The following is a 24,935-nucleotide window of genomic DNA, read 5'->3' on the forward strand; positions in this document are numbered from 1 at the left end:
ACTACCTGGACAGTACTTACAATTAACACTTGCCATGGCCCTGAATCAGGAATAAAAACAGAAATAGATGGGAATACTCAGCAGGTAACGCAGTATTTGTGGGACAATAGGGAGTGTCCGCATTGCAGGTTATTTGTTGACGTTGCATTTGAATTGATGAATAGTCATAGATAAAATAATTTAATCACTTCTCCCTCCATGGATCTTGGCAGACCTAGCCTGGTGCTCCCAGCATTTTCTGTTTATGTTTCAGATTTTCAGCATCGTCAGGTTTTTGCTTTTAGATTTTTATTTTCTAATTGCTGAAGAAAATAACTTCAATAAATAGTAACTTGTTTATATATTGCTCATTTGATTGTTGACCTATGGAACTGATTAATACTATTTTTCAGCTAGACAGGCACAGTGAATTCTCTCATAGGGAATAGGTTCAGTCCCACTCCATACAGACTTACATTATATCACTGCTGCTCCAAAGGAATAGTGGCAAAAAAGTTAAACCAGGTCTTGCCTCTTGTTCTAGCTAGCCTTTAAAGTTCCTATGAGATTGAAGGAAGGAACCCAGAGGAGCTCTCTTGGGTGCCTTGGCCAATATTTATCTGGAACAACACCTGAACGAGATGATTAAGTTATTTATTTTCAGGATCCTGCTACCTTCTTGTGGTCCTGTGATTGAAAATATTGACCAGTCTCTTGCTTTGCAAAGACTTCCTCTTTCCGAAGTGCACGTTCACTATTCCTCTTGGTCTGACGGAAGTGTGGGAGTGTTTGCTGGATGCAACTTGCAGTATTTTCTACAGCCGGTCTACGTCTGATTGCAACAAGATAGAGTGTGTAGGAAGGAACTGCAGATGCTGGTTTACACCGAAGATAGACACAAAATGCTGGAGTAACTCAGCGGAACAGGCAGCATCTCTGGATAGAAGAAATGGGTGACATTTCGGGTCGAGACCCTTCTTCAGACTGAGAGATGGGTCTCGATCCGAAATGTCACCCATTCCTTCTATCCAGAGATGCTGCCTGAGTTGCTTCAGCATTTTGTGTCTATTTTTGGTGTAACCACATAGATGCAGAGGGCATAATGTGCTGATTCACCTCATCCTGGAGTCTGACATCATCCTCTGGCTGATGACTGGGCTACATGAAGTGAAACATGAAGCCAACATAATGCACCTCACCAATGATAAAGTTGGGGATGGTACTTTGTCAGCTTACAAACTTAAAATAATTGTAATCGTTTTAAATTCCTCTACATTTGGAACATTTAAAAGCCTTAAATACACTTAATTTAAGTGAAATCATTTCAAATAAGTAACTAGCATTCTATATTGCTTTCTTAACATTAGATTCTCAATTCCTGTTTAATGGTTTCAATGATACTATTATTGTCACTGTGCAAATGCACAGTGAAATTATTTCCTTTCAAATAGTCCAGTAGTGTATTGTCATACGCTAGCACATCCCTGATAAGCAAATTGTACAGAAATAGTATATTGATCCTGCAAGCCATGTTTTGGCTCCTTTTAACTTCGCAAATCATAAATCTAACACATTCTAACAAATTCTAGCAGATAGTTGGAAAGTTACCAGAGAGTATTCTGAAAGATAAAATATACATGCATTTAGATGGACAAGGAGTGATTAGGGATGTAGATGTTGTATATCTGGATGTCAGTAAGACATTTGACAAGGTTCGCATGGTAGGCTGTATGTGACAGTAAACTTGACTTGACATGGCTATCTCCCCTCCACACATTGAACTAGAGTTGTGATCTAAAACAGTAACTATCCTTTTGCTGCTCGATCTGCTGAGTTCCCGCAGCAGTTTGTTTTTTGCTCTGTTCAGACTGATTTCTGGAGTGATGCAAGCTGACAATGAAATGAATGTTGGTGTGTTTCATTCCTATTGAATACCCTTTCAATCATGTAGTATTTAAATAAACAATGCAGGATTGTCTACCTTTTTAGGCCAGTAGTTGCCACGTGCTCGCACATCCCTGATAAGCAAATTGTACAGAAATAGTATATTGATTATTACCCTTATTCCGTTGTTTTATCACCACTTTCTTAAAATTGTTTTTGTTTTTTGTCTTCAATATGCTCTGCTGTTCCTCGTCATTTTAGACAGCATATTTGATTAGATCACTATGATTTATTTGTTTCAGATATACTTGGAGGTACCATTTTAAACTTTGGCAAATTAGTTATGTTTTAATGTTGATGCTGACTAGTGGATGATGATGTTGATGATGTTAGTCTCTGATGGAACCTGAAAATGTAACAACTTGAGTGAGCATTGTCTAATCTTTGTTAAGATGGAGGTTAAGGGTTTTGTTGTTTGCAGTTGATCTTGTTAGTAATTTGGTCAATGCAGAAGTATGCTTTCCTAGGAGAAAAGGAATAGGTGACGTTTCGGGTCGAGACCATTCTTCAGTTTGAAGAAGGGTCTCAACCCGAAACATCACCAATTCCTTTTCTCCAGAGATGCTGTCTGACCCGCTGAGTTACTCCATCCAGCTTTTTGTGTTTATCTTTGGTTTAAACCTGCATCTGCAGTTCCTTCCTGTACAGTATTTTTTCCTGGTATGAAGGACTGCTTTGTTACAGCTCCAACTTGCATTTAAATTCCGTTTAATGTTAACTCTTTATTGCAACACATTTTGAGGGTTTTTATAGTCATTTTCAACACATCATATTTGTATTTTTTGATAAGCAGCTAATTTAGATGGGTGAATTACTGTTTGAGAAATCTGGAACAATCAGTGTAATTACTTTTGAAAAAATAGTTTCTGTGGCCTTAATTGTTAGTTTTTAAAATACCCAATTACTAACAGGCCCAAACTACAGAAATGGCTCTGCCAATAAGGTGAGTTAATCAGTAATTATTCTTGGCTGTGGCCTTCAATGAACGACTATTAAACTTGATCTTTTGGTCAGAAAAGAGGTACATTCTAAAAGTTTTCACTGTAATACTAGACAGCTAAGACACACACTCCTGCCGTACAATCCAAAAAATAAACTTGAACATGCTTTAAAAGTTATTTTTTAATATTTTATAATAGAAGTACTTGCAATTAATATGATTAAATATGCACTGTCGGAGATGTTCAAATGCATTAATCAATGTTGCCGTGTTGGTATTAGAAAGTATACCGAGATATGCTTTTTAACTCGTTTTGTATTAAATGTTTAAAAAAATCTGTCCAGCTCTCAATCATCACTGGAGTATGGTCACTAAAGTGGATTGCTGGCAGGGAAGTTATCAATACTACCAATCTGGCTTGACCCAATATGTAGCCAAATGAAAACCTGACTTCCACAACCAAGGTGGAGTTTATTCAAGTATTGTATTGGGGCATTAATCTCAATGTTTCTGTATTAGCTTTGGAAGGTGATGCAGCAAAGAATTTAAACACCTTCTACTTTTGTAAACCCATATCCATACCAAGACCATAAATCCTAAATTTGACCTGAACCCATCATACAAGGGTAACACAAAGCAGTTTGACGCAATGTTTCCTTAATGATTTATTGTCTAAAAATACCACTCAAACATTTATGCACTGTCCCCTTCAACATTCACTCTTGAAGATTAAGGCCATTTGGTTCAACTTCAGAAAGGATCTAAGTTCTTAAATTTATGATCTTGCCAGATTTATTTTGTATTTGAAGTCGTACTTTAAATCTGGTTTCATAATGTATTGATTACAATTAAAAAAAATATATAATTATATTGTAAAGCCAATTATAAAGTCAATCAAAAAATTATTTCATGTTATGATTTCTTATCTCAGGAAGATCCCTTAGTGAGGTGAGTCAATTACTCATTAGACCACATATGATCGCTTACTCTGGGCATAATTGTTCCAGAAAGCACTCAAATTAATATGTGCTCCTTAATTTTGTTAATTTACTTATCTAATTTGTTATTAAACTGAAGTCTCCCACACCATTGATCTACATTATTTATAAGCTTAACTTATTTATGAATGATAATTGATTCAACAATGATTTTTTGCGCTGTAAGCGTTTCCAACCAATATGCCCTGCCTTTTATCACTATATTTTCAGGGTAATTCTCCTTTCCCTAGATTCTGAGTTGTGATATTTTCTCCAGAATGGCCTCTTTGTTATCAGAGCTTTCCCCAGTTATTTTTCCATTGAATCTTTTCAAAACATCGCAATCTTGGTTGTCATACAAGCCCATCTCTGTAATGGCCTTAAAATCAAACCCATTTATTTATCTAGTTTTTGCTGTTGTTATAGTCTGTATAGTCATGAACGCTTTTCACATTTAAATATGATGCATTTAATTTCAAGCTTTGACTTTTTCCAAGAATTCATTCTTCTCACTGAATAGTATTTATGTGAAAAACATTTTCCATTTGTATTGATTTTTACAGTTTGTCGTTGCTAAGATTAGGAATGTAAAAATGCAAGAAGTCGAAGCAGGAATGAGCCAGTCTCTCACTGATCTGCCATTCAATGATGAGGGACCCACTGCGTTCCTCTTGCACTTCATTTTTTTGCTGAAGATTCTTGCATCTACAGAGAAGAGTAGTATGTTAAGCAAGATTAGTATCTATGGTTAGGGGAAGAAGGCAGGAGAGTAGGATTGACAGCGAATGATAGAATAGCGATGAATGAATGGTGGAGTAGACTGTGGGCAGAATGGCCTCATTCTGCTACTATGACTTTGGTTTAATTTAGAGAGACAGCGCGGAAACACTTGTATCCTTCGGCCCATAACCAAAATCAACCCCAACCAGCGATCCCCACACACTTACACTATCCTACACACATTAGGGACAATATACAATTATACCAAGTCAATTAACCTGCAAACCTATATGTCTTTGGAGAGGGGGAGGAGGCTGGAGATCCTGGAGAAAACCCACGCAGGTCACGGGGAGAACGTACAAACTCCGTACAATCACCCATAGTCAGAATTGAACCCAGGTCTCTGGCGCTGTGATAGCCCTGTCCCACGGTGCGAGTTCATTCCAAGAGCTCTCCCGAATTAAAAAAAAATCAAACTTGTGGTAAGCACAGAGAATGAACGTAGTGGGTACGTCGGAGCTCGGGGACGTCTCTTAGTGCTAACGGCACGTACTCGGGAAGACTCACTAACGGAAAGTAAGCACGGGAAGACTCGTGAAGATTTTTCAACATGATGAAAAATGTCCACGAGAGCCCCGAGTACAGACGAGTGGCCATCACCGTAAATCTCCGAGTTCGAATTGGGGCAAACTCGGGAGAACTCATGGAATTAACTCATACCATGGGACAGGGGATTAAGGCAGTAACTCTAGTGCTATGCCACCATACTTACGAACTTATGAACTAAATATTCCAAAGTACATTTTGAAAAGATGAAATAGAATCGGGGTTGGTGCAAGAAAGTGGCATTTATCTCAAGGCCACTCTCCTGCACTAACCCAGCTAAAGTGTGTGCACCTTGTGTTTTCACTTTTGATATGGTTATCGTCAGCTTTAAAAAAAAACGCTGCACATGAGTGAACACAGTTGGTTTAGATGGAACCCGTTTTCAATATTATTCAATATTATCACTACTGACTTGTGTACTTTTATTTGGTATAAGACGGTAATTATTAGAGAATTTGTGAATGATTTCCACGAGTGATTGCATATCTAACATCTAAGCTCATTTCTCAATCATTTCAAACAATACATTTTCATATTGATATCATGCCAATAATTTTAACGTTCTATTTTTCTCTGCTATATCGTCAGTCACTGATGTCCTATTATCGTTATCAATCTCTAGCCACTGATACAACTTTGCTCAACTCCCCAGCCTTGAATTTTTAACTTGGGATCATACATTCGGACTTACCTGAACTCTCTGCCCTCGGTTTTAGATTAAACACATGACTACTCACATTAATCAGAGTGTGAAAGCATTGGTCTCTGGCAAGTTTAATTGGGCTCTTGAACGCAAAAAACTTTTGTGTGAGTGTCAGTTTAGATGTAGCCCTTTCAGCGAATCAGGAATTATTACATTAGAGCTTCTGCTTGTTGATTTCTAGTGTAGCTCTATTCATTTTTTCAGCCAAATTTCATACTTGGCAATACCAAAGCTAAGATGCCACTTTGCCATTCTTATAGGAACTAACATAGCTGGTGGAGTTGCTGCCTCTGGTATTTGCATGTTGGACTTTGCATGTTCTCCTATGATTTCCAGCTTTTTCAGTTTTATCTAATATATCCCTAAGCCAAGCAGGTCAGCAGGTTAATTGGCACTGCATATTGTCTCTCGTGTATAGATCAGTAGTAGAATCTGGGGGAGGTGATGGGAATGTAGAAAACTATAGGGGAGATTAATGGGGAAATGGGATTTCTTTGTGAGCCAGCTTGTATTCTATGGGTTGATTGGCTTCCTATGTCAGAGGGAAATATAGAATTAATATGTAAAGCCAAAACTAGATACTCCTGTATGTAGAATCACTGCGATTTTAAAGCAATGAACTGGGCTAATTGGTGGGACTGTTTCAGAGAGCAATTCTGTTAATGTCAGTACCTTGTTCTTTCCCCATATCCCTACAAATTTTCACCTAACATTCACACAGTGCAACTACATTACAGTTTGAGGGGCCCAACTTCAATACAAACACTGGGTGGTTGCCTGTGTACTGTTTGCATGTTTTCTCTATCATAGCATGTTTTTTACTTTGTGTTTAGGATACCAACCACTTCCTAAAGAAGTGCTGGTAAATGTAAATTGGTTATTGTATATGTAAATTGGAAAATGTAAATTGCAAGCTTCAACCATTCATTATTCACATTAAATGTTGTATCTCCGATTCACTTGACATCTGCCTGAAATCTGTACCCTATGGTGACTAGGCCTTCAGCATAGGATACAGTTTCCCCTTATCTCAACCTTTTATTATTATTATTATTATTATTATAGTCATATACAGCATGGAAACATGTCCATGCTGACCAAGAAGCATATCAGGTTTAAAGCATAAAGCAGAATGCATTAATAGTGAGCACTGGAATGTTTTAAATGACGTTATAGAGTGAAGCAAGTAAATATTTGAAAACCGTGCAAATATGGGTCACCAATTTGTATTTATTCATGATATTTCAAATCAGGAAATACTTTTTTTTTTAAATAGTAATTTCAATTTTGGAATTATTTTATACTAATATATAAAATTTGCAGATAAATTACATCAATTTTATGAGTGAATGATACCAGTCCTGGCATGTTTATGTTAATAGAGAACAAAGTAAAGAAGGTAAAGAATTTTATATAATGAAGAAATTTGGTTGTGAAATGTATATTCGATAATCTCCACTAAATGTAAATATCAAACACACTTTTCCAGGTTGTGGAAGGTGTATTTGTCAAAGAAAACTTTGATGAACTCTGCTGGACTTTAACGGCAAAGAAGAACTACAAGCATGACAAGAACGGAAACTGTACAATTTCAGATCGGGATGCCTTCCGGCTATGGTGCCTCTTCAACTTCCTGTCCGAGGACAAATATCCATTGATGATGGTTCCTGATGAGGTGAGAACATTTTAGATGTATTCTTAGGTTGATTTGAATCCTCTGAAATGGTCTTGGCTAAATAAAATTCAGTGAATGCAACGATTGCTGTTTTGATCTTGGAATAGGTGAGCAATGTTATTTGGCTTTTCGGCATGTCCAAGTTGATAAGAATGTCCTTGTCAACAAAGAACAGTTATTTTACCTCAAGATTTTCTCTCGTATGGATCAGATAAATACCATATCCACAGGGCATCCAGATGACATAGGGGATTAGTATTGTCGATATATCCTATGCACTGTGATGCTGTCTTTATGGTAGAACATTAGTGCTACGTCCATTACACTGTGATCTTTGATGTTGCTAATAAGGGGAAAGATTGAATGAATTGGCTATATTAGATGCTGGCTCTAATATTAGATTAGATACCTTTGGCTTTTATTTTTTTTGCATGTTTCTGCATTTTATTCTAGAATTAGGGACAGGTGTAATATTACAGGTCCACCATCGATCTAAGCTGAGATATCGACCCGCAAAGTCAGCCGCAGTAGACAGCTATGGGAATGGATCTGTCATTTACTGGCTCCAATTGGGCTGGACATCCAGAGCCCGGGTCACAGGGGGCAAATTCAACCCACTGATCAGTCGTGGAAGTCCCGATGAGGTCGGGATTGACTGCCTCACCCGGCCTAGGCACCACATTTTCAGGGGGAACTACCAGGGGCGATTTAAGTGCACTCTCGTAAATTTGTCTGGATTAAAGGAGGTGCCAGACCACTAGTTGTCAGAAGATTGGTAGTTGTCCAGTAATTAACAGTTTTTATTTTTAAACAAAAGGTTAATTTAAGTTATGGTCAGCTAGAATTCTGTGGAAAATGATGATTATTTTGACTGGAGCTAAATCCAGAAGGCAAGTTTATGTATTCACAATACTGTGCAATTAAGAATCATTCCTGATTTGTAGGGGCACTGTATTGATTTTTAAATGAATCCATTGGTTGGATTTTTGACATACTTTAAAATGCTGACCTGTCTTGCACTTGGAGGTTCCGTTATTGATGTTTTGTTGGGAAGTTCTTATTGTAACGTGCAGATTTATTTTACAAATTGTGAAATGTAAAAACATAAGCATCATTGAAATTTTAAGACTTGACCGCGAAATGAAAATGTCTGACATGAGCAGGCAGGAGGATTTTAGCATTCTCCCAAGTTAAGTTTACTACTTAATAGTAACTCAGAATAAAACTGTGGAAAGTGCAGGAAATCGGAAATCAAAACCGGTCAGATTCATTGAGCATGCCAGGCACCAATTGCTGAAAAGAAAAAAACAATTAATGTCTCAGCACAGAGACCTTTTATCGGTTCCAAGATGTACTGACCTGAACGGATAACTCTCAGTTTCTCCTTTCACTAATTGGAGGATCTTCCTGGATCAGCAGAAGCACAGAGGGCATCTGATAGAACTGTTTATAATCGCAGAGGTGGTTTAGAATGGTAGGTACCTGGCCTCAGGTACCTACCATTCTACCAGGGGTGGTGGCTGAGGCAGGTAAGGGCATTTAGGAGGATTAGGAAGCACAGGGATATGCAGGGAATGGATCAAGAACAGGTAGAGGAGATTAATTCAATTTGGCATCATGTTGGGCAAGGACATTGTGGGCCGCTGAATAGCCTGTTCCCGTGCTGTACTGTAGTGTGGAAACAGGCCCTTCGGCCCAACTTGCCCACACTGGCCAACAATGTCCCAGCCACCCTAGTCCCACGGCTGCGCTTGGTCCATATCCTTCCAAACCTGTCCTATGCAACTGTTTCTTAAAGGATGGGATAGTCCCAGCCTCAACTACCTCCTCTGGCAGCTTGTTCCATACACCCACTGTGTGAAAAAGTTACCTCTCGGATTCCTATTAAATCTTTTCCCCTTCGCCTTGCACCTATGTCCTCCGGTCCTCGATTCCCCTACACTGGGTTTGCACCTACACGATCTATTCCTCTCATGATTTTATATAACTTTATAAGATCACCCCTCATCCTCCTCCGCTCCATGGAATAGAGACCCAGCCTACTTAGCCTCTCCCTATAGCTCACACCCTCTAGTCTGGCAACATCCTCAAAAATATATTCTGAACCCTTTCAAGCTTAACAATATCTTTCCTATAACATGATGCCCAGAACTAAACACAATATTCACAATATGTTCACAGCATGCTGCTACATTGGCCATTACATTTGTTTCTCCTCCATCTTCTGGGGGAAGTAACAGAATCTTGAAAACTCAGACTCTGACCTTAAAAGCATCTTCCCCATTGCTCTCAGACTCCTGAACTAATAGCTTGTTCATAGCCCTTTCCCAGGGGTACTTATTTGGTCATTTCATTATTGCACTTTGATATTCATTTGTATTACTTCAGATTTATTTGTCATTAATTGTGTTATCAGCTGCATTTATCATTACAATGTGTCCTGATTACTCAATGTTCTTCATATGAATTTAAAAAAATCACTGCACCCTGTTGTATGTGACAACAAAGTAAGATGAATCTGATTCAGTGTCCATCTAAACGTTGCTGTGCAAACTACTGCATAACTCCTGCTGTCACCAACTCTGCCAAATGCATCTCTGTCACACCTAATCCATTACAGAATGGAAAACATGTAGATTGCAGCTCGGATCACAGAAGCTTCACTAGACAAAGGTCTGTTTATTGTCATGTGTACCAATTAAGGGTGCAGTGAAATTCGCTTTTTTGGTACATTTCCTTTATCAGCAAGAAATAATGGAGATGGCATTGGAACTAAATAAGCATTAACAATAAAAAATTACAAGTAACAAGTGCTGGAAATACGAATCACGTCAGACAGCTGTAGTGCAGAGAGAAACAGCACAATGATCTTTCACAAGAGAAGTGGGAAATGAAACATTTTAAATATTTGACCATTTATAATCACGGACAGAGAAACGATGTGACAAAATTGAGATCGGCAGTTGTGACCCACTGAGCTATTCCAGCACTCTGTGTCTTCTTGAGTCCAATGGTTCCTTTATTATCACATGTACCAAGGTCCAGTGAGATTCTTATTTTTGCATACAGATCTGTGAGGTAATTGCCATACAGACTTATACTGCCCGGTTTGCACATAATGCAAGGAAACAGCCCATATATGCAATAGTCATCAGGTTTTGGTGTCATTTCACCTCCAGAAATGCAAGTCTGGTTGAGAGAGTGCGATGGCTGATTGCAGTTAATCTGACTCGAGGAGAAGGGATCTCATGATCAATGCTGCAGAACCAGCACCTGAACTATATGTTCCATGCACAGTATGGCCATCTTTAAACCAGATATGAGCTGGAGAAGGGCAATGTGACCATGTTCAAGTATTGTCACTGTGCTGCTGCATTGTGGTAGTATGTTTAAGTATAATATTTTAAATTGTCTGAACCTTACGAATTGTGGTTTACTGACATTGTTTGATATAAGCTGCTTTTTTGATGTGTCTCTGTGCAAAAGATAGGTGCAGTGCATTTAGTTGTGGTAGGAGAGTACGTGATGCACAAACCGCAATGTTGGAGACGAAAGTCAGGGCAGAAAAAATAAAAAAAAGTGAAAAATAAGTGGAATTCTGCCTGATCAGTGCTTTGTTGTATTTTTTAAGGTGTTTTGTTCTAACTCTTCGCAATGTTGAGCGATGAGTCCTGAGTTTGCACTCTTCACCTGATAAGCCGTGGTGTGCAGTGCTGTTATCAGAGATTGGGGTGACATCAAACCAGCAACAGACAAACTATACTTGTTATCTCAGCTAGTACAAAATGAGATAAAAATTGCAAAGTAATACTCATTCTGTTAATTCTCTATGATCTGTGGGCCTGTACACGGATTGTCTGAGGCTGATTCAGAATTAGTTTTAAAAGAAAATTATGTATTAGTCATTTGTTGGAATAATCTTGAATAAATCAGCCATGTTGTTAGATGTGAATATCCCCCCTGTAAACTTGGTCGACTTAGATGTTCAGCAGTCATCATCATCATCATGGGCAGTCACTCGAAACGAGTATGACTGTCGTCTTTTGGGAGGACGCCTGTGCGTGACTGTGTAACGTGGGGAGACTGGTGCACAGACAGTCACCACACGCTCTTTGACAGATCTGGGTCAGGATCCGGTGGCATGGAGTCCAAGATCCTTTTCTGCTGCAGCCTTCATCTGCCTTCCCAGCTGTTGTGACGCTCCATTAAAGTCAGCCATCATCCTCCGCCTGTTCCACCATTGAGGTCTTGGTTGGCTTGCTCTTTGTCAGGGGCCTCCCCCTCGACCTTACGGCCATGGGTGGCCCTACCAGAAGCATAGCTCCAGACGGCATCGCTCTCAGGATCTCAGAACACCACAAGCTTCTCCACCACAGTCATCAGTTATGTGCAATCAGTGGCATGTTGTTACAATGGCTAAAGCGCTGGACTGATTGTAAGTCTCATTGCAAGTTATTATTTTCAAAACTAGCTTAGTTATGAAAGTGCAATGATCTGCATGTTAACTGTTGTTCAAAAATTAGTGAAGGTGTTGAGAAAGTGGTGCAAGTTAGTATTCTACAAGCAAGTTTATATCTATGCGGCAGTGGCTGAACTCTGCCAAAATTATATTTAGTGACTATCCTGTTCTTGGCCTGATTTGAACATCACAAGTTCAAGTTATAGGAGTTGAATTAGGCCATTCGGCCCATCGCGTATACTCTGCCATTCAATCATGGCTGATCTCTGCCTCCTCATCCCTTTTTCCTGCCTTCTCCCCATAACCATTGACGCCCGTTCTAATCAAGAATTTGTCTATCTCTTCCGTAAAAAATATCCACTGATTTGGCCTCTGCAGTGAGTTCCACAGATTAACTGTCCTCTGACTAAAGTTCCTCCTCACCTCCATTCTAAAAGAACGCCCTTTAATTCTGAGACCATGACCTCTGGTCCTAGACACTACCACCAGTGGAAACATCCTTTCCACATCCACTCTTGTCTATACCTTTCATTATTCTGTAAGTTTCAATGAAGTGTCCCTTCAACCTTCTAAACTCCAGTGAGGCCCAGTGCTGTCGCGCTAATCATATGCTAACCAATTAATTCCTGGAATCATTTTTGTGAATCTCCTCTGGACCCTCTCTAGAGCCAGCACATCCTTCCTCAGAAATGGGACCCAAATTTGATCACAGTACTCCAGAAGCATCAACTGAATGAGAATAACGGATCGTCATACTGTAATTGAAAATTTTCTAAACAAAGAAAAATTGCATGGCCAATGCCAAGAGGCCATCAAACAAGCAATGTGTGTTTTCAGGCATCGTCTTCTTGGGCAGTCCCTCAAGGTTGAGGATCACTTACTTCCACTCTGGTTCTGTGGTCGCCCATGAGGCCATTGTACTCTACCGCAGTAGGAGCAGGAGGATAGTTCTGGAGGTGATGAGCTCCGTTCATCCTTCAGGCTGTGTTTCTCTGTGCACCCGCTGCATGGCTACCACTTCTAATGCCAGCCCAAATGCTTGAGCTGTTTTGGGTCATGTCGTTCCATATGTCCATGGGGATGTTGTATTTGTTCAATGGAGATTCCTTGAAACTTTTTCTCTGTCCACCTAGTAGCTTGCTGTGACTCCCACAATATGGGAAGTGGGCCATGATTTCCAAGGTCCAGTCTTGGACCTTTATTGTCAGAGGGCTGTGTTTATTTTTTTTTTTAAGTTTAGAGTTTCGTTTAGATATACAGTGTGGGAACAGGCCCTTCGGCCCACCGAATCCGTGCCAAGACAATTTACAGAAGCCAATGAACCTACAAACCTCCACATCTTTGGAATGTGGGAGGAAGCCAGAGCACCCTAAGAAAACAGGAAGAACGTGCAAACTCCGTACCAACAGCATCCATAGTCAGGATCAAACCCAGGTCTCTGGTAATGTAAGGCAGCAACACTACCCCGCGTCACCGTGTTGTTCAGTAAAAGACGTTGTTGGAGGATGTGAGCCATTATCCATATCAACTGGACAATATCAGACCCAGGTTCAGTGCTGATAATATCGAGCAGGGTTGTGTCATTTAATGGATCTTTCTCAATGTGGTGCAATAACTCTTATTGAGGACCAGAGAATTTACTGAGCAGTAATACATCACTCGCTGTTCATGCCTAAAGGGAAACATTTTCAATATACTTGGAACTAATGGGCCTGCCCCACTGTACGAGCTAATTCAAGAGCTCTCCCGAGTTTCCCCTGATTTGAACTCGGAGAATTACGGTAATGGCTTCTCGTAGGTACTCGGGGCTCTCGTGGACATTTTTCAACATGTTGAAAAATCTTCACGAGTTTTCCCGAGCTTCCCGCGTTTCCCGAGTACCTGCCGTTAGCGTTACGAGCCGCTAAGAGACGTCCCGAGCTCCGACGTACCCGCTACGTACATTCTACGTGTTACCACGAGTTTGATCTACCTTGTCTACCTTGAAGAAGTTCTCCTATAAGTCTACCTTGACCAAACATCTTCTCACCCGGCCTCTGTCAGGATGTTTCTGTGCCCATTTCATAGTTTCTTCATTTCTGTTGTATTTGTTCCATCGATGAGGCTTTCCATGTGATTTGAAATAGTTTCAAAAACATAGGAACCATAAGTATTTGTTGGAACCATTGTGGATGGGGTAGATTTTTCATTGCATTGGCCAGGTTGGAACTGAATTCATTTCCCCAGAATACTGGCCAAGCTATCTAATAATTTATGTTTGTGGTTAAACAAAGTAATGATGACAATTTAATAATCTTATCATGCATCTTAGCACAGTTTAGAGATACAGCGTGGAAACAAGCCCTTCAGCCCACCCAGTCGTGCTGACCAACAATCCCCGCACATTAACACTATTCTACACCAACTAAAGGTAATTTCTACCGAGGCCAATAAACCTATGAACCCGTACGTCTTTGGAGTGTGGGAGGAAACCGGAGCTCCCGTGGAAAACACACGCAGGTCATGGGAAGAACGTACAAACTCTGTACAGACAAGCAGCCACAGTCAGGATCAAACCTGGGTCTCTGGCCCTGTAAGGCAGCAACTCTACCACCCACGCAGGTTCCCACTGATTCTGGGGATTTGATATTAACTATGTTGTTAATGGTACAGATAGAGAAAGAAGATTAAATGTTTTGGCTTTAGTCTGGGAAATAAGGTAGCTATAAAATTCCTGGTTATTTGTGTGCTTTCAATCTTTGTTATAGTCTGAAGAACGGTCTCGACCCAAAACATCACCCATTCCTTCACTCCAGAGATGCTGCCTGTCCCGCTGAGTTACTCCAGCATTTTGTTGCTATCTTTTGTTGTATTGGGAATCGAACACTTGAAAACAATGGAAGATAGACACAAAATGCTGGAGTAACTCAGTGGGACAGGCCGCATCTCTGGAGAGAAGGAAATGGGCGATGTTTCGGGTTGTGACCCTTCTTCAGACTGATGTCAGGGAAATGGGCGGTATATAGATAAGGAAGTGTATAGATAGGGATGTGTAAGATGTGAAAACAGGACAAAGGGAATGTAGATCAAGGAACATGTAAAATCGATCATTGTTAGTCGGGTGAAGGTAACGATAAAGCAAACAGATACAATGTAGTCGGAGACACTAAGACTGGTCGAACAACTGGGGAGGGGATGAAGAGAAAGGGAAAGTAAGGGCTACTTAAAGTTAGATAAAGTTAGCTACTTAAAATTAGATAAGTCAATGTTCATACCACTGGGGTGTAAGCTGCCCAACCAAAATATGAGGTGCTGTTCCTCCAATTTGCACTGGGTCACACTCTGACAATGTTGGAGGCCGAGGACAGAAAGGTCATTGTGGGAACTTGAAAACAATAGCCGGCAGATACTGAAATCTTGAGCAAAAAAAAAACTGCTGGTGGTTCTCAGCAGGCCAGGCAGCGTCAGTGGAGGTAAAGGGACAGACTAGGTTTTGCAGTTCAGACCCTTTTTCAACTATACAGTGCCTGGCATAGATGACTGTACTAAAGAACATACATGTGGTTCAGATCATTTCTCAAGTACCAGAGTTCAGGTTAGTTCATTTTGAAGACACAGTGCAGAAACAGGCCCTTCGGCACCAACCAGCGATCCCCACACATTAACACAAGCCTACACATACTAGGGACAATTTTATACTTATACCAAGTATTCAAACCCAAGCCAATTAACCTACAACCGTGCAGGTGGGATGTGGGAGAAAACGGAAAGTCTCAGAGAAAACTCACGCGGTCACGGGGCGAACATACAAACTCCATACAGATAGCACCCGTAGTCGGGGTCAAACCAGGGTCTCTGGCGCTGCAACTCTACTGCTATGCCAGCCACCGTGACTGCGGCCCAGAGCAATGATCATGCAGGTGAAGTTACAACCTTGTAGCTCAGTCATTAATATTGCTAAAATGAGTAAATATCATTCTTGCTCCTTTTGTTAGTTTTGTTTTAATGGAAGTAGCATGCGTATTTTCTGAATTGTAATTTGACTTTTTTCAACGAAGGCCATTTTTCATGCATTCCACGCTGATGTTCATTGTAACTTTGTTTCTCTTGCAAGGCTTTGAATGCTGTAAGCCATAATTTCTTCCTCGCTGTGCTTTGCGTTGGAAGAATAATTAGTATCATTGCTTAAATCCTGCCTGAAGTGTGTTTGCTGGACTCTGTGCATAAAGCTTCCTTTATATCAACACAATGTGTTGGTGGGTTTGAATTACTTGAGGAGATGTAATCAGCTGCTCCCAGTTTGCAGACATTGCAGATTAGCTATTTTTACAGTCTTTGAACCATTTCTGTGCACTCTACATGTATCTTGCAAAACTTGTCTCACAGATGTATTCAGATTAGAGTCCTCGTCATACCGCGTGGAAATAGGCCTTTTGGCCCAACTTGCCCACACCGACCAACATGACCCATCTACACTAGCCCCACCTGCCTGTGTTTGGCCCATATCCCTCCAAACCTGTCCCATCCTTGTACTTGTTTATTTATTAAATGTTGCAATAGTCCCTGCCTCAGCTACCTCTAGAAACTCATCCCATACATCCACCACCCTTTGTGTGGAAAAGTTACCACTCAGATTTCTATTAAATCTTTCCCCCTTCACCTTAAACCTATGTCCTCCAGTTCTCCAATTCCCCTCCTCTGGGCAAGAGACTGTGTGTCTACCTGATCTACCTGAACATTGTGACTTTTAGACCGGGAGCGGGGCCGTAAATCGCCCTGCACGGCCTAAAATGGCCGTGGGACTTATCATCGCCCGCCTGGGGCTTGGACATCGGGAGAGAAATGGAGAACAGGGGAGAGAAAAGACTTTGCCTTCCATCACAGTGGGTTCACTGTGATGGATGTTTGTGTGAATTAAATTGTGTGTATGTCTGTAGGAAATTGTCTTTGTTTGTATGGCTGTGGAAACGGAATTTCGTTTGAGCCTCACTGAGGCTCAAATGACAATAAATGGTATTGTATTTTATTGTATTGTATCTATTCCTCTCGTGATTTTATGCATCTCTATAAGATCACCGCTCATCCTCCTGTGCTCCAAGGAACAGAGTCCAAGCCTGCTCAGCCTCTCAGTATAGCTCAGACTCTCGCATCTCGGAAACATCCTCGTAAAGTGTTTTTTTTTTTAAAGTACTGGATCAGATCATGTGCTGGGCAAACTGCTGGAGGAACTCAGCAGGTCATGTGGAGAGAATGGACAGATGACACATATAATTGGTTTAGAGAAATTCTTTGTTTTGCATTCACCACACAAGTACGCAACGAGTCGCCACGTATAGGGCGCCGAAAAAGTTACAGAAGTATTCAATGTAGTCCCGGTAGTCCCTCTTCCGACTCGGCTCCCACACCACAGCTGGCGTCAGGGTCCCTCTCTGTTCTCGACCCCCTGCTGGTCCCACTTTGTTCTCTCCCCCCCCCCCCCCCCCCCCCCCCCCCCCCCCCATGCCTGGTCCCTCTTTCTGCATTTTAATAACTCCTTAAAATACTATTCTCTGAAGAGTATCTCGATTGACCAGCAAGAATGTTGCATATTTGGTTGATGTCTTGAATTCAGTAATGTTATAGAACTGTTAAAAGATTGCAGTAGGGTTCCTAGATTTGCTGTACTGTACCTGAACATAACAAGTCAAGGTTACAGATTGATGCCAAGACGGTATATTAGGGCACATGTTGGCTGGAGGGGATCTTGGAATGTAGAGTAAATTGTAGCAATTATTTATCATTAGCTGCAAAATATATTGATTCACAGCATTTATATCAGTTTTGAACATTTTACAAGAGAATGATTTCTGGTGTGTTGTTGAGTGCTTTTTCTACAGTCAACATTTCTAGAAATAGATTATCTGGTTATCAGATTATTGTTTGTGAGAACTTTCTGTTTGCATTTTGGCAGCTGAATTTCCTATGCTAGCAACAGTGAACGTTTTTTAACCATTGGTAATGTAATGCGCTGGGGGCTTCTTAAAGATATGTAAAAGGTGCTTTATAAATGCAAGTTTTAGTTACATAGTTATGTACACTGTACTCAAATACAAGGATGGAGGACTGTAATAAATTGGTGAGGGCTGCAATAAATCTTTGGGATTGTGCCCAGATTGCAGCAATGTAAACAAAGCTTTATCATCAAAAATGAAGTCATATTTGAATTTTAAAATTGGTGTGAGAACAAAAGATGATTGCTGGGAAATCTGATGATCATTCATTTTTTAAAAGATTTTCTGCTTCAGATGCTTTGCAAGGTTAAAATATTTCGGGCCTGAGACTACTTTGTGGTTTTGATTCTTGATAGCTAATAATTTTAACAAATACAGGAGTACTTTATTGTCACATGTGACTAGGCACAGTGAGATTCTTTGCTTGCATACACAATGTGTACAAATAGCGGCCAACTACGGCACTGACAAAGTTACAAAGCACGCAGGCTCCTCCTTTTGTTCTCTCTCCCACCCCCCTCCACATCGGTTCCCCCACGCCAGGTCCCTATTGTCCATTGTTCTCCCCCCACCTCCATCACTGTGGTCCTCCACCCTCTCATCGACCGTCAACTGCGGGTCGACCCGCGAGGCATCGCTGCCGCTGCACGGCTTCACCGCCTCCGAGGCCCCATCGTCGCTAGGCTTCGCCGCTGCCGCCGCTTCACTGCCACAGTACAATATATAACATACACGGGAGCAGCGAATTATGTGGTACAACCCACAATCATGTGCTTATCATGAATCCCTTGGACTAACATGGCTCCTTTCTTAAGTGTTTGGAGTCATTTGGTTTGTAGTGATCATCAGTCCCCGTAGTGTACACTGCTTTATGTTTTTGAAGTTAATATTTACAAATATGTTCTTTAATTCATGTTTCTTTTATGATTTGAATTGTGAACCACCACTCCTACTTTCTGCTTTGCATTATTATATTCTATTAATCGTGGGTAAGGTGTGTAGCAGAGATGTTGTACCACAAAGGCCTGCAGTATTTGTTAAATAAAAAGCTTTACAAATTCTGATATGTTACTGTATATAGGTCATGCCTGAACCCTTGTGAGAAAAGTCAGATTTAAGGATGATATAGATTTTGGTTTGTAATCATTCAACACAATGACTAATTCTGTCTTGAGTGTATCGTGCATTTTTACTTTGTGTTAACACCAATGTCAATATGTTATCATCCAAGTCTCTGAAATTCTTCCCCAAAATCATTCACAGTACCAGCTGTGAGTTTGTACCCCTTGGTCTTTCCTGTACAGAGAAACAAATGTATGTTGATCATTGGTAACATTGATTGGGCTATTGTATGGCTATTAGGCCTCTTATTAAAGAGAGTCAATAATATTTTGAGGAGGAAGAGAGAATAATATATTTAAAAGAAAAGGGACAAGGTTATTTGAACTTTCTTAGATTCATAGAATCTATCTTACAACACTAAAGCCTGGATGTGAATAATTTTTAAAAGATCTTATTCTCTTTTCACAACTTGTTCTATTGACTGATGTGGATAATTATTTTACCAATAGTTGCAATATTGATTGTTCCACAGAAGGTATGAGTTGCCTTAATACAAAGTGCATCATTATGTCCAGACATACAAATTTTGCAACAATGGGTTCTGTTTTCTGCCTTCCAGTCAATGAGAACTGTTCTATAATCTCTGGGATTTTGATAATGACTGCCAGTGCATCTTATCACGGGCACATCCCTCCCCACTGTCGAAAGCTGCATGGGATGGATTTCCACCAGGCATGGAAATCGCTATCAAAACATGGGGGGGACACAATTATTCGGCGCGAGCGCATGCGCACTCACACACACACACACACACACACACACACACACACACACACACACACTCACACACACACACGCACACACACACTCACACTCACACACACACACACACACGATGCTTCGGAGGCTTCAGCCGTGGGCCCAGTGGAGACCCACTGTCAAAATAAACTTAAGCGAGAGAGGTGGCGGAACGAGCACTCGGTGCTGGTGCTCGGTCTGTTCCGCAGCAAGGGTGAGATCAACATCAGACAAGGAGCTAGTGGGGAGAAAAAGACTCCGTACAGACAGCGCCTGGAGTCAGGATCTAAACCCGTGTCCCTGGCGCTGTGAGGCAGCAGCAATGCGCGGTGCCGAGTGACCTCTCTCTCTCTCTGTACCTGACAGCAGCCGCTGCAGACCCTCCACCTTCCAGATAGAGAACCGCATCCCTGGCAGTGACCTGGTCCCGGTTCCCTCTGCTCATCGGGCGCCGACTCCACGCTGCGCCGAATCACCCCCGAGTCAAGCGGCGCACTGGGCTGGAGGAGAGAGCGAGATGCATTAGTGCGAGGCTTGGGCCGTGGGCTTGAATCGGCCCGTTCACGGGGTCTTTCATCGGCCGGCGGAGGCTTCAACATCGGGAACCTCGATCGCCTCAATGCAGCAGTTTGATTTCAAGCCGTGACAGGCGCTGAAAGGCCCCGCGAATGGGCCAATTAGCCCTTAGAAAGCAGCTGATAAAGTCTGGATGACAAATCATGGGGGGGACATGTCCCCCCTGTACACCCCAGTATTTCCGCCCCTGCCACCGTCTGAGTAAGGCCCTATTCTCACTGCTACCAGGGAGCAGGAGATATGGAAGCCAGAAGTCTCACTCCGCTAAGTTCAGGCACAGCTACTTTTTGCACTGCTTATGTTTATGTGTGATGTGTGAGTCCATGTGCCTGTTGCAAGATTTTTGTTGTGCCTGTACCTTGCCATACTTATGTATATCACAATAAAGTCAATTTGATTTAACTTGACTTGTATCAAATTTGCAAATAATAGGTAATCAACCTTCATGCTGGTTATTTCTGTTTGTTCTGTATGTCAAAAAAAACTACAAGTACTTCTGTCTGCTGTTTAGTTCATTGTTTTCAGTGCATCCATGTGGTAATACCTTGAGGACCTAGTAAGGGGTTAACTGTGAGCAGAGATAAGAAGACATTTTGGTGACAAGAGAATGAATCTTTGGCATTTTACATTCAAGCTATCCAATGGATTTGAACCAAGGTCTGAAGAAGGGTCCCAACCCAACATGTCACCATTCGTGTTCTCCAGGGATGCTGCCTTACCCACTGTGTTACTCCAGCGCTTGTGTAGGATGCTGGTTTACACTGAAGATAGACACAAAATGCTGGAGTAACTCAGCGAGACACGCAGCATCTCTGGATAGAAGGAATGGGTGATGTTTTGGGTCGAGACCCTTCTTCCAGCATTTGGTGTCATTTCTTGAGTTGAACCAAGGGCCTATTTCTATGAGGTATGTCTCGTTATATTATTTAATCTTCTCTGCTAGATCATTGATATACTCAAATATTTGCACCGACACCTCCCGACTTACGTAATATGCGACTTGCATAAGCTCACACATTGGTAAATAATTCTGTACTTAGTCCCAAGTGCAACCAAGGCAGTTTGTAATCTCCACAACACTGTACGATCAATTAAGTGAAACAAGCTGGTGATGGTGCTTACCCAGAAAGCTGCAAGCTGCAGAAAGTCTGTCCTGTTTATTTCCCATATTGTGTAAAGATTTAAAAAAGCCAATGTGTTTGGCTTTAACAGAGTAGATAGTTCTGATTTATTTGATTTCCTACTGTATGCTTAAATAACACAAAATCTGTCCCAAAATCTTTTCACATGTTCAAAAGTTACAGCAGCAGAATTAGGTTATTCGGCCCATCTAGTGTACGCTGCTGTTCAGTCATTGTTGATCTATCTTTCCTTCTCAACCTCATTCTTCTGCCTTCTCCCCATTACCCCTGACATCCATACCTAATCAAGAATCTATCAATCTCTGCCTTAAACATATCGATTGATTTGGCCTGCAGACACTTTTCTGGCAATGAAATCCTAAAAATCTTCTTTCTAAAATTATGTCCTTTTATTCTTCTTCTTCTTCTTCTTTCATGTGGCGTGCACAGTCTAAAGTTGATGGACAACTTGTTCTATCTGATCTTCCGTTTGTGCTCGTTGAGTTGATTGCATTAGTTGAAACAGGGCGGACCAAGTGAAGGTTGCAATCTTTCACCCTGTCCTTTTATTCTGAGGCTATGTTACGTATGTTGCATATTTTTGTTAGCCATACAAGTGTGGAATCACAAAATGACTTTGTTTGGACATTTAGTTCAGTAATATTTATTTATTCACAAAATGCTGGAGTATCTCAGCCAGAAAAGGCAGTTACTATGTTACTCCAGCATTTTGTGTCTACCTTCGGTGTAAACCAGCATCTGCAATGCGTTCATCCAAATAATTATTTTTAAAAAAACTACTTTGTAATAAGGAAGTCATTTCCAAACTCCAATTGTATTTCCTTTGATTTCAGTACAAACACCTGCAATAGCCTTTCTGTAAAACTGTTGGGGTTGTCACCACTTTCATTCAGGCTTGCTAATGAATCTCTGTCAGACTATTACAAGCACTCTTGTCTTTTCAACCCAACAACGCCAGTCATTCCCCCTTGTCACCCCAACATCTCATCACTGTTGTGATTCTGGTAAATCTATGCAGTGCAATTTGGAATTGAGACTTCTTATTTCATTGTGAATCCGACAAACTAACTTGAACTTCCCATTACTTCCTCTCTGCTAAACCATTTGCTGACACACTACCGGAGCAAATGGTATGCAGTCATATTCTTGGAAAAAAACGTTCTGCAATTTACTTGGGTTGTATTTTACCTACTTCTCACTAGTTACTTCAATTATGGCAAAACTAAGTTTACGTTTTTCTGTTTTCAACTTCACCCGCATTTGCAACCCATTCCCGACACCCCACAGTCAATGATCAAATTCACTCTTGAACAGCTGTTTTAGATGGGCTACTGACCATGTGAATAATATATCTAAAGTAGGGTCTGAGCCAAAACGTTGTGTGCTGAGTTACTCCAGCATTTTGTGACTTTATTTGAATAATATTGATTGATCTCATGTTTAGGTTTCCTATATCATAGGGTAGCAGATAAGTAAAATACGTACAGATCTTTGTGCAATATTATACCTCTTACCTGTCCATCGCTTTAGAATTAACTATGCCAACTGACGAATTTGAACAGTCCCCTTCCACTGTGATGGCAAAGAACGGAAATGTTTTAATTGCCTTAAACTATACATGGATGTTAATGGGTATTCAGAGGTGAATTGGAGATGAGTGTTTCAGCTATAATTGTATGCACTCAAAGGTACTAAAAGAGACATATTTGGGGGTGGCTACTTTACAGGTATATACATGCTTGTAAATAAACAATAAATAAAATTGGCTGATATTTCAAATGTTCAGGAAATTATGTATGAGCAATCAAACAAAGGTAAATATACATTGCACAGAAATTGCCCCATATCTACATTTAATGACAGCTGCTGAATCTGTGCTCATCTGGAACCTAACTTTGGGTGGAATAACAAATTGATTTTATATCTACCACAAATTAATAGCACGGCTTATTCAACAAATTAATAATCTACACTTTAGACTAAGAATCCACAACTGTTTATTTTCTAATCTGAAACTATAGTTAGTGTGTCACTTGCTTCAAACGTCTCAGTGTTAGGTTACTTAATGTGTTGCTGTGAAATAAAGGCTGACCATTTCAGTAGAATGCCTAATTAAATCATTCTTCAATTGCAGGAGAGATGGAACGTAATGGTTAATTTACAAAACGTATAACAAACAAGATTCTTCTTGTCATAAACCACTTTTTGGCAGTTCATGTAAAATGCCTCCTGTAGAATAGAATTATTTACTTTAAGTAAAATTCATAGTTTACACATATTTGTGGTTTCCTGTACTGCTTGAGCAAATGATAATCATCCTGCATAGTTTTCGATGGGAAAAACAGAAGGACTACATAGCTACCAAGCATTAATCTCTGTTAACCCATCCCTATCCCACTGAACAAGCTAATTCAAGAGTTCTCCCGTGTTTCCCCTGATTCGAACTCGGAGAATTACGGTAATAGCCGCTTGTAAGTACTCGGAGCTCCCGTGGACATTTTTCAACATGTAGAAAAATCTTCACGAGCTTACAGCGTTTCCCAAGTATCTGCCGTTAGCATTACAAGCCGCTAAGAGAAGTCCCAATATATATAAAAAATATATATATTTTCATTCATAGAAACATAGAAATTAGGTGCAGGAGTAGGCCATTTGGCCCTTCGAGCCTGCACCGCCATTCAATATGCTCATGGCTAATCATCCAACTCAGTATCCTGTACATGCCTTCTCTCCATACCCCCTGATCGCTTTAGCCACAAGGGTCACATCTAACTCCCTCTTAAATATAGCCAATGAACTGGCCTCAACTACCTTCTGTGGCAGAGAATTCCACAGATTCACCACTCTCTGTGTGAAAAATGTTTTTCTCATCTCGGTCCTAAAAGATTTCCCCCTTATCCTTAAACTGTGACCCCTTGTCCTGGACTTCCCCAACACCGGGAACAATCTTCCTGCATCTAGCCTGTCCAACCCCTTATGAATTTTGTAAGTTTCTATAAGTCCTCAATAATTCCTCAATCTTCTAAATTCTAGCGAGTACAAGCCGAGTCTATCCAGTCTTTCTTCACATGAAAGTCCTGAAATCCCAGTCTGGTGAACCTTCTCTGTACTCCCTCTATGGCAAGAATGTCTTTTCTCAGATTAGGAGACCAAAACTGTACGCAATACTCCAGGTGTGGTCTCACCTAGACACCCTGTACAACTGCAGTAGAACCTCCCTGCTCCTATACTCAAATCCTTTTGCTATGAATGCTAACATACCATTTGTTTTCTTCACTGCCTGCTGCACCTACTTTTGCCTACTTTTGCCTACTTTTAATGACTGGTATACCATGACACCCAGGTCTCGTTGCGTCTCCCCTTTTCCTAACCGGCCACCATTCAG

The 24,935-nt window shown here is 40.8% G+C and overlaps 1 protein-coding gene across 2 annotated transcripts in view; it reads left to right on the plus strand.

Annotated features, from left to right (window-relative positions):
* Positions 1-24,935, plus strand: part of def6a (DEF6 guanine nucleotide exchange factor a) — a 113,383-nt gene that overhangs the window by 50,793 nt on the left and 37,655 nt on the right. For both annotated transcript variants that reach the window (XM_055654502.1, XM_055654503.1), the window contains exon 3: positions 7,359-7,544. In XM_055654502.1, coding sequence (XP_055510477.1) covers positions 7,359-7,544 — 186 coding nt within the window. The remainder of the gene's footprint in view (positions 1-7,358; positions 7,545-24,935) is intronic.

This window comes from Leucoraja erinacea, chromosome 24 (assembly GCF_028641065.1).
Source record: "Leucoraja erinacea ecotype New England chromosome 24, Leri_hhj_1, whole genome shotgun sequence".
In the NCBI taxonomy this organism is placed as follows: Eukaryota; Metazoa; Chordata; class Chondrichthyes; order Rajiformes; family Rajidae; genus Leucoraja; species Leucoraja erinaceus.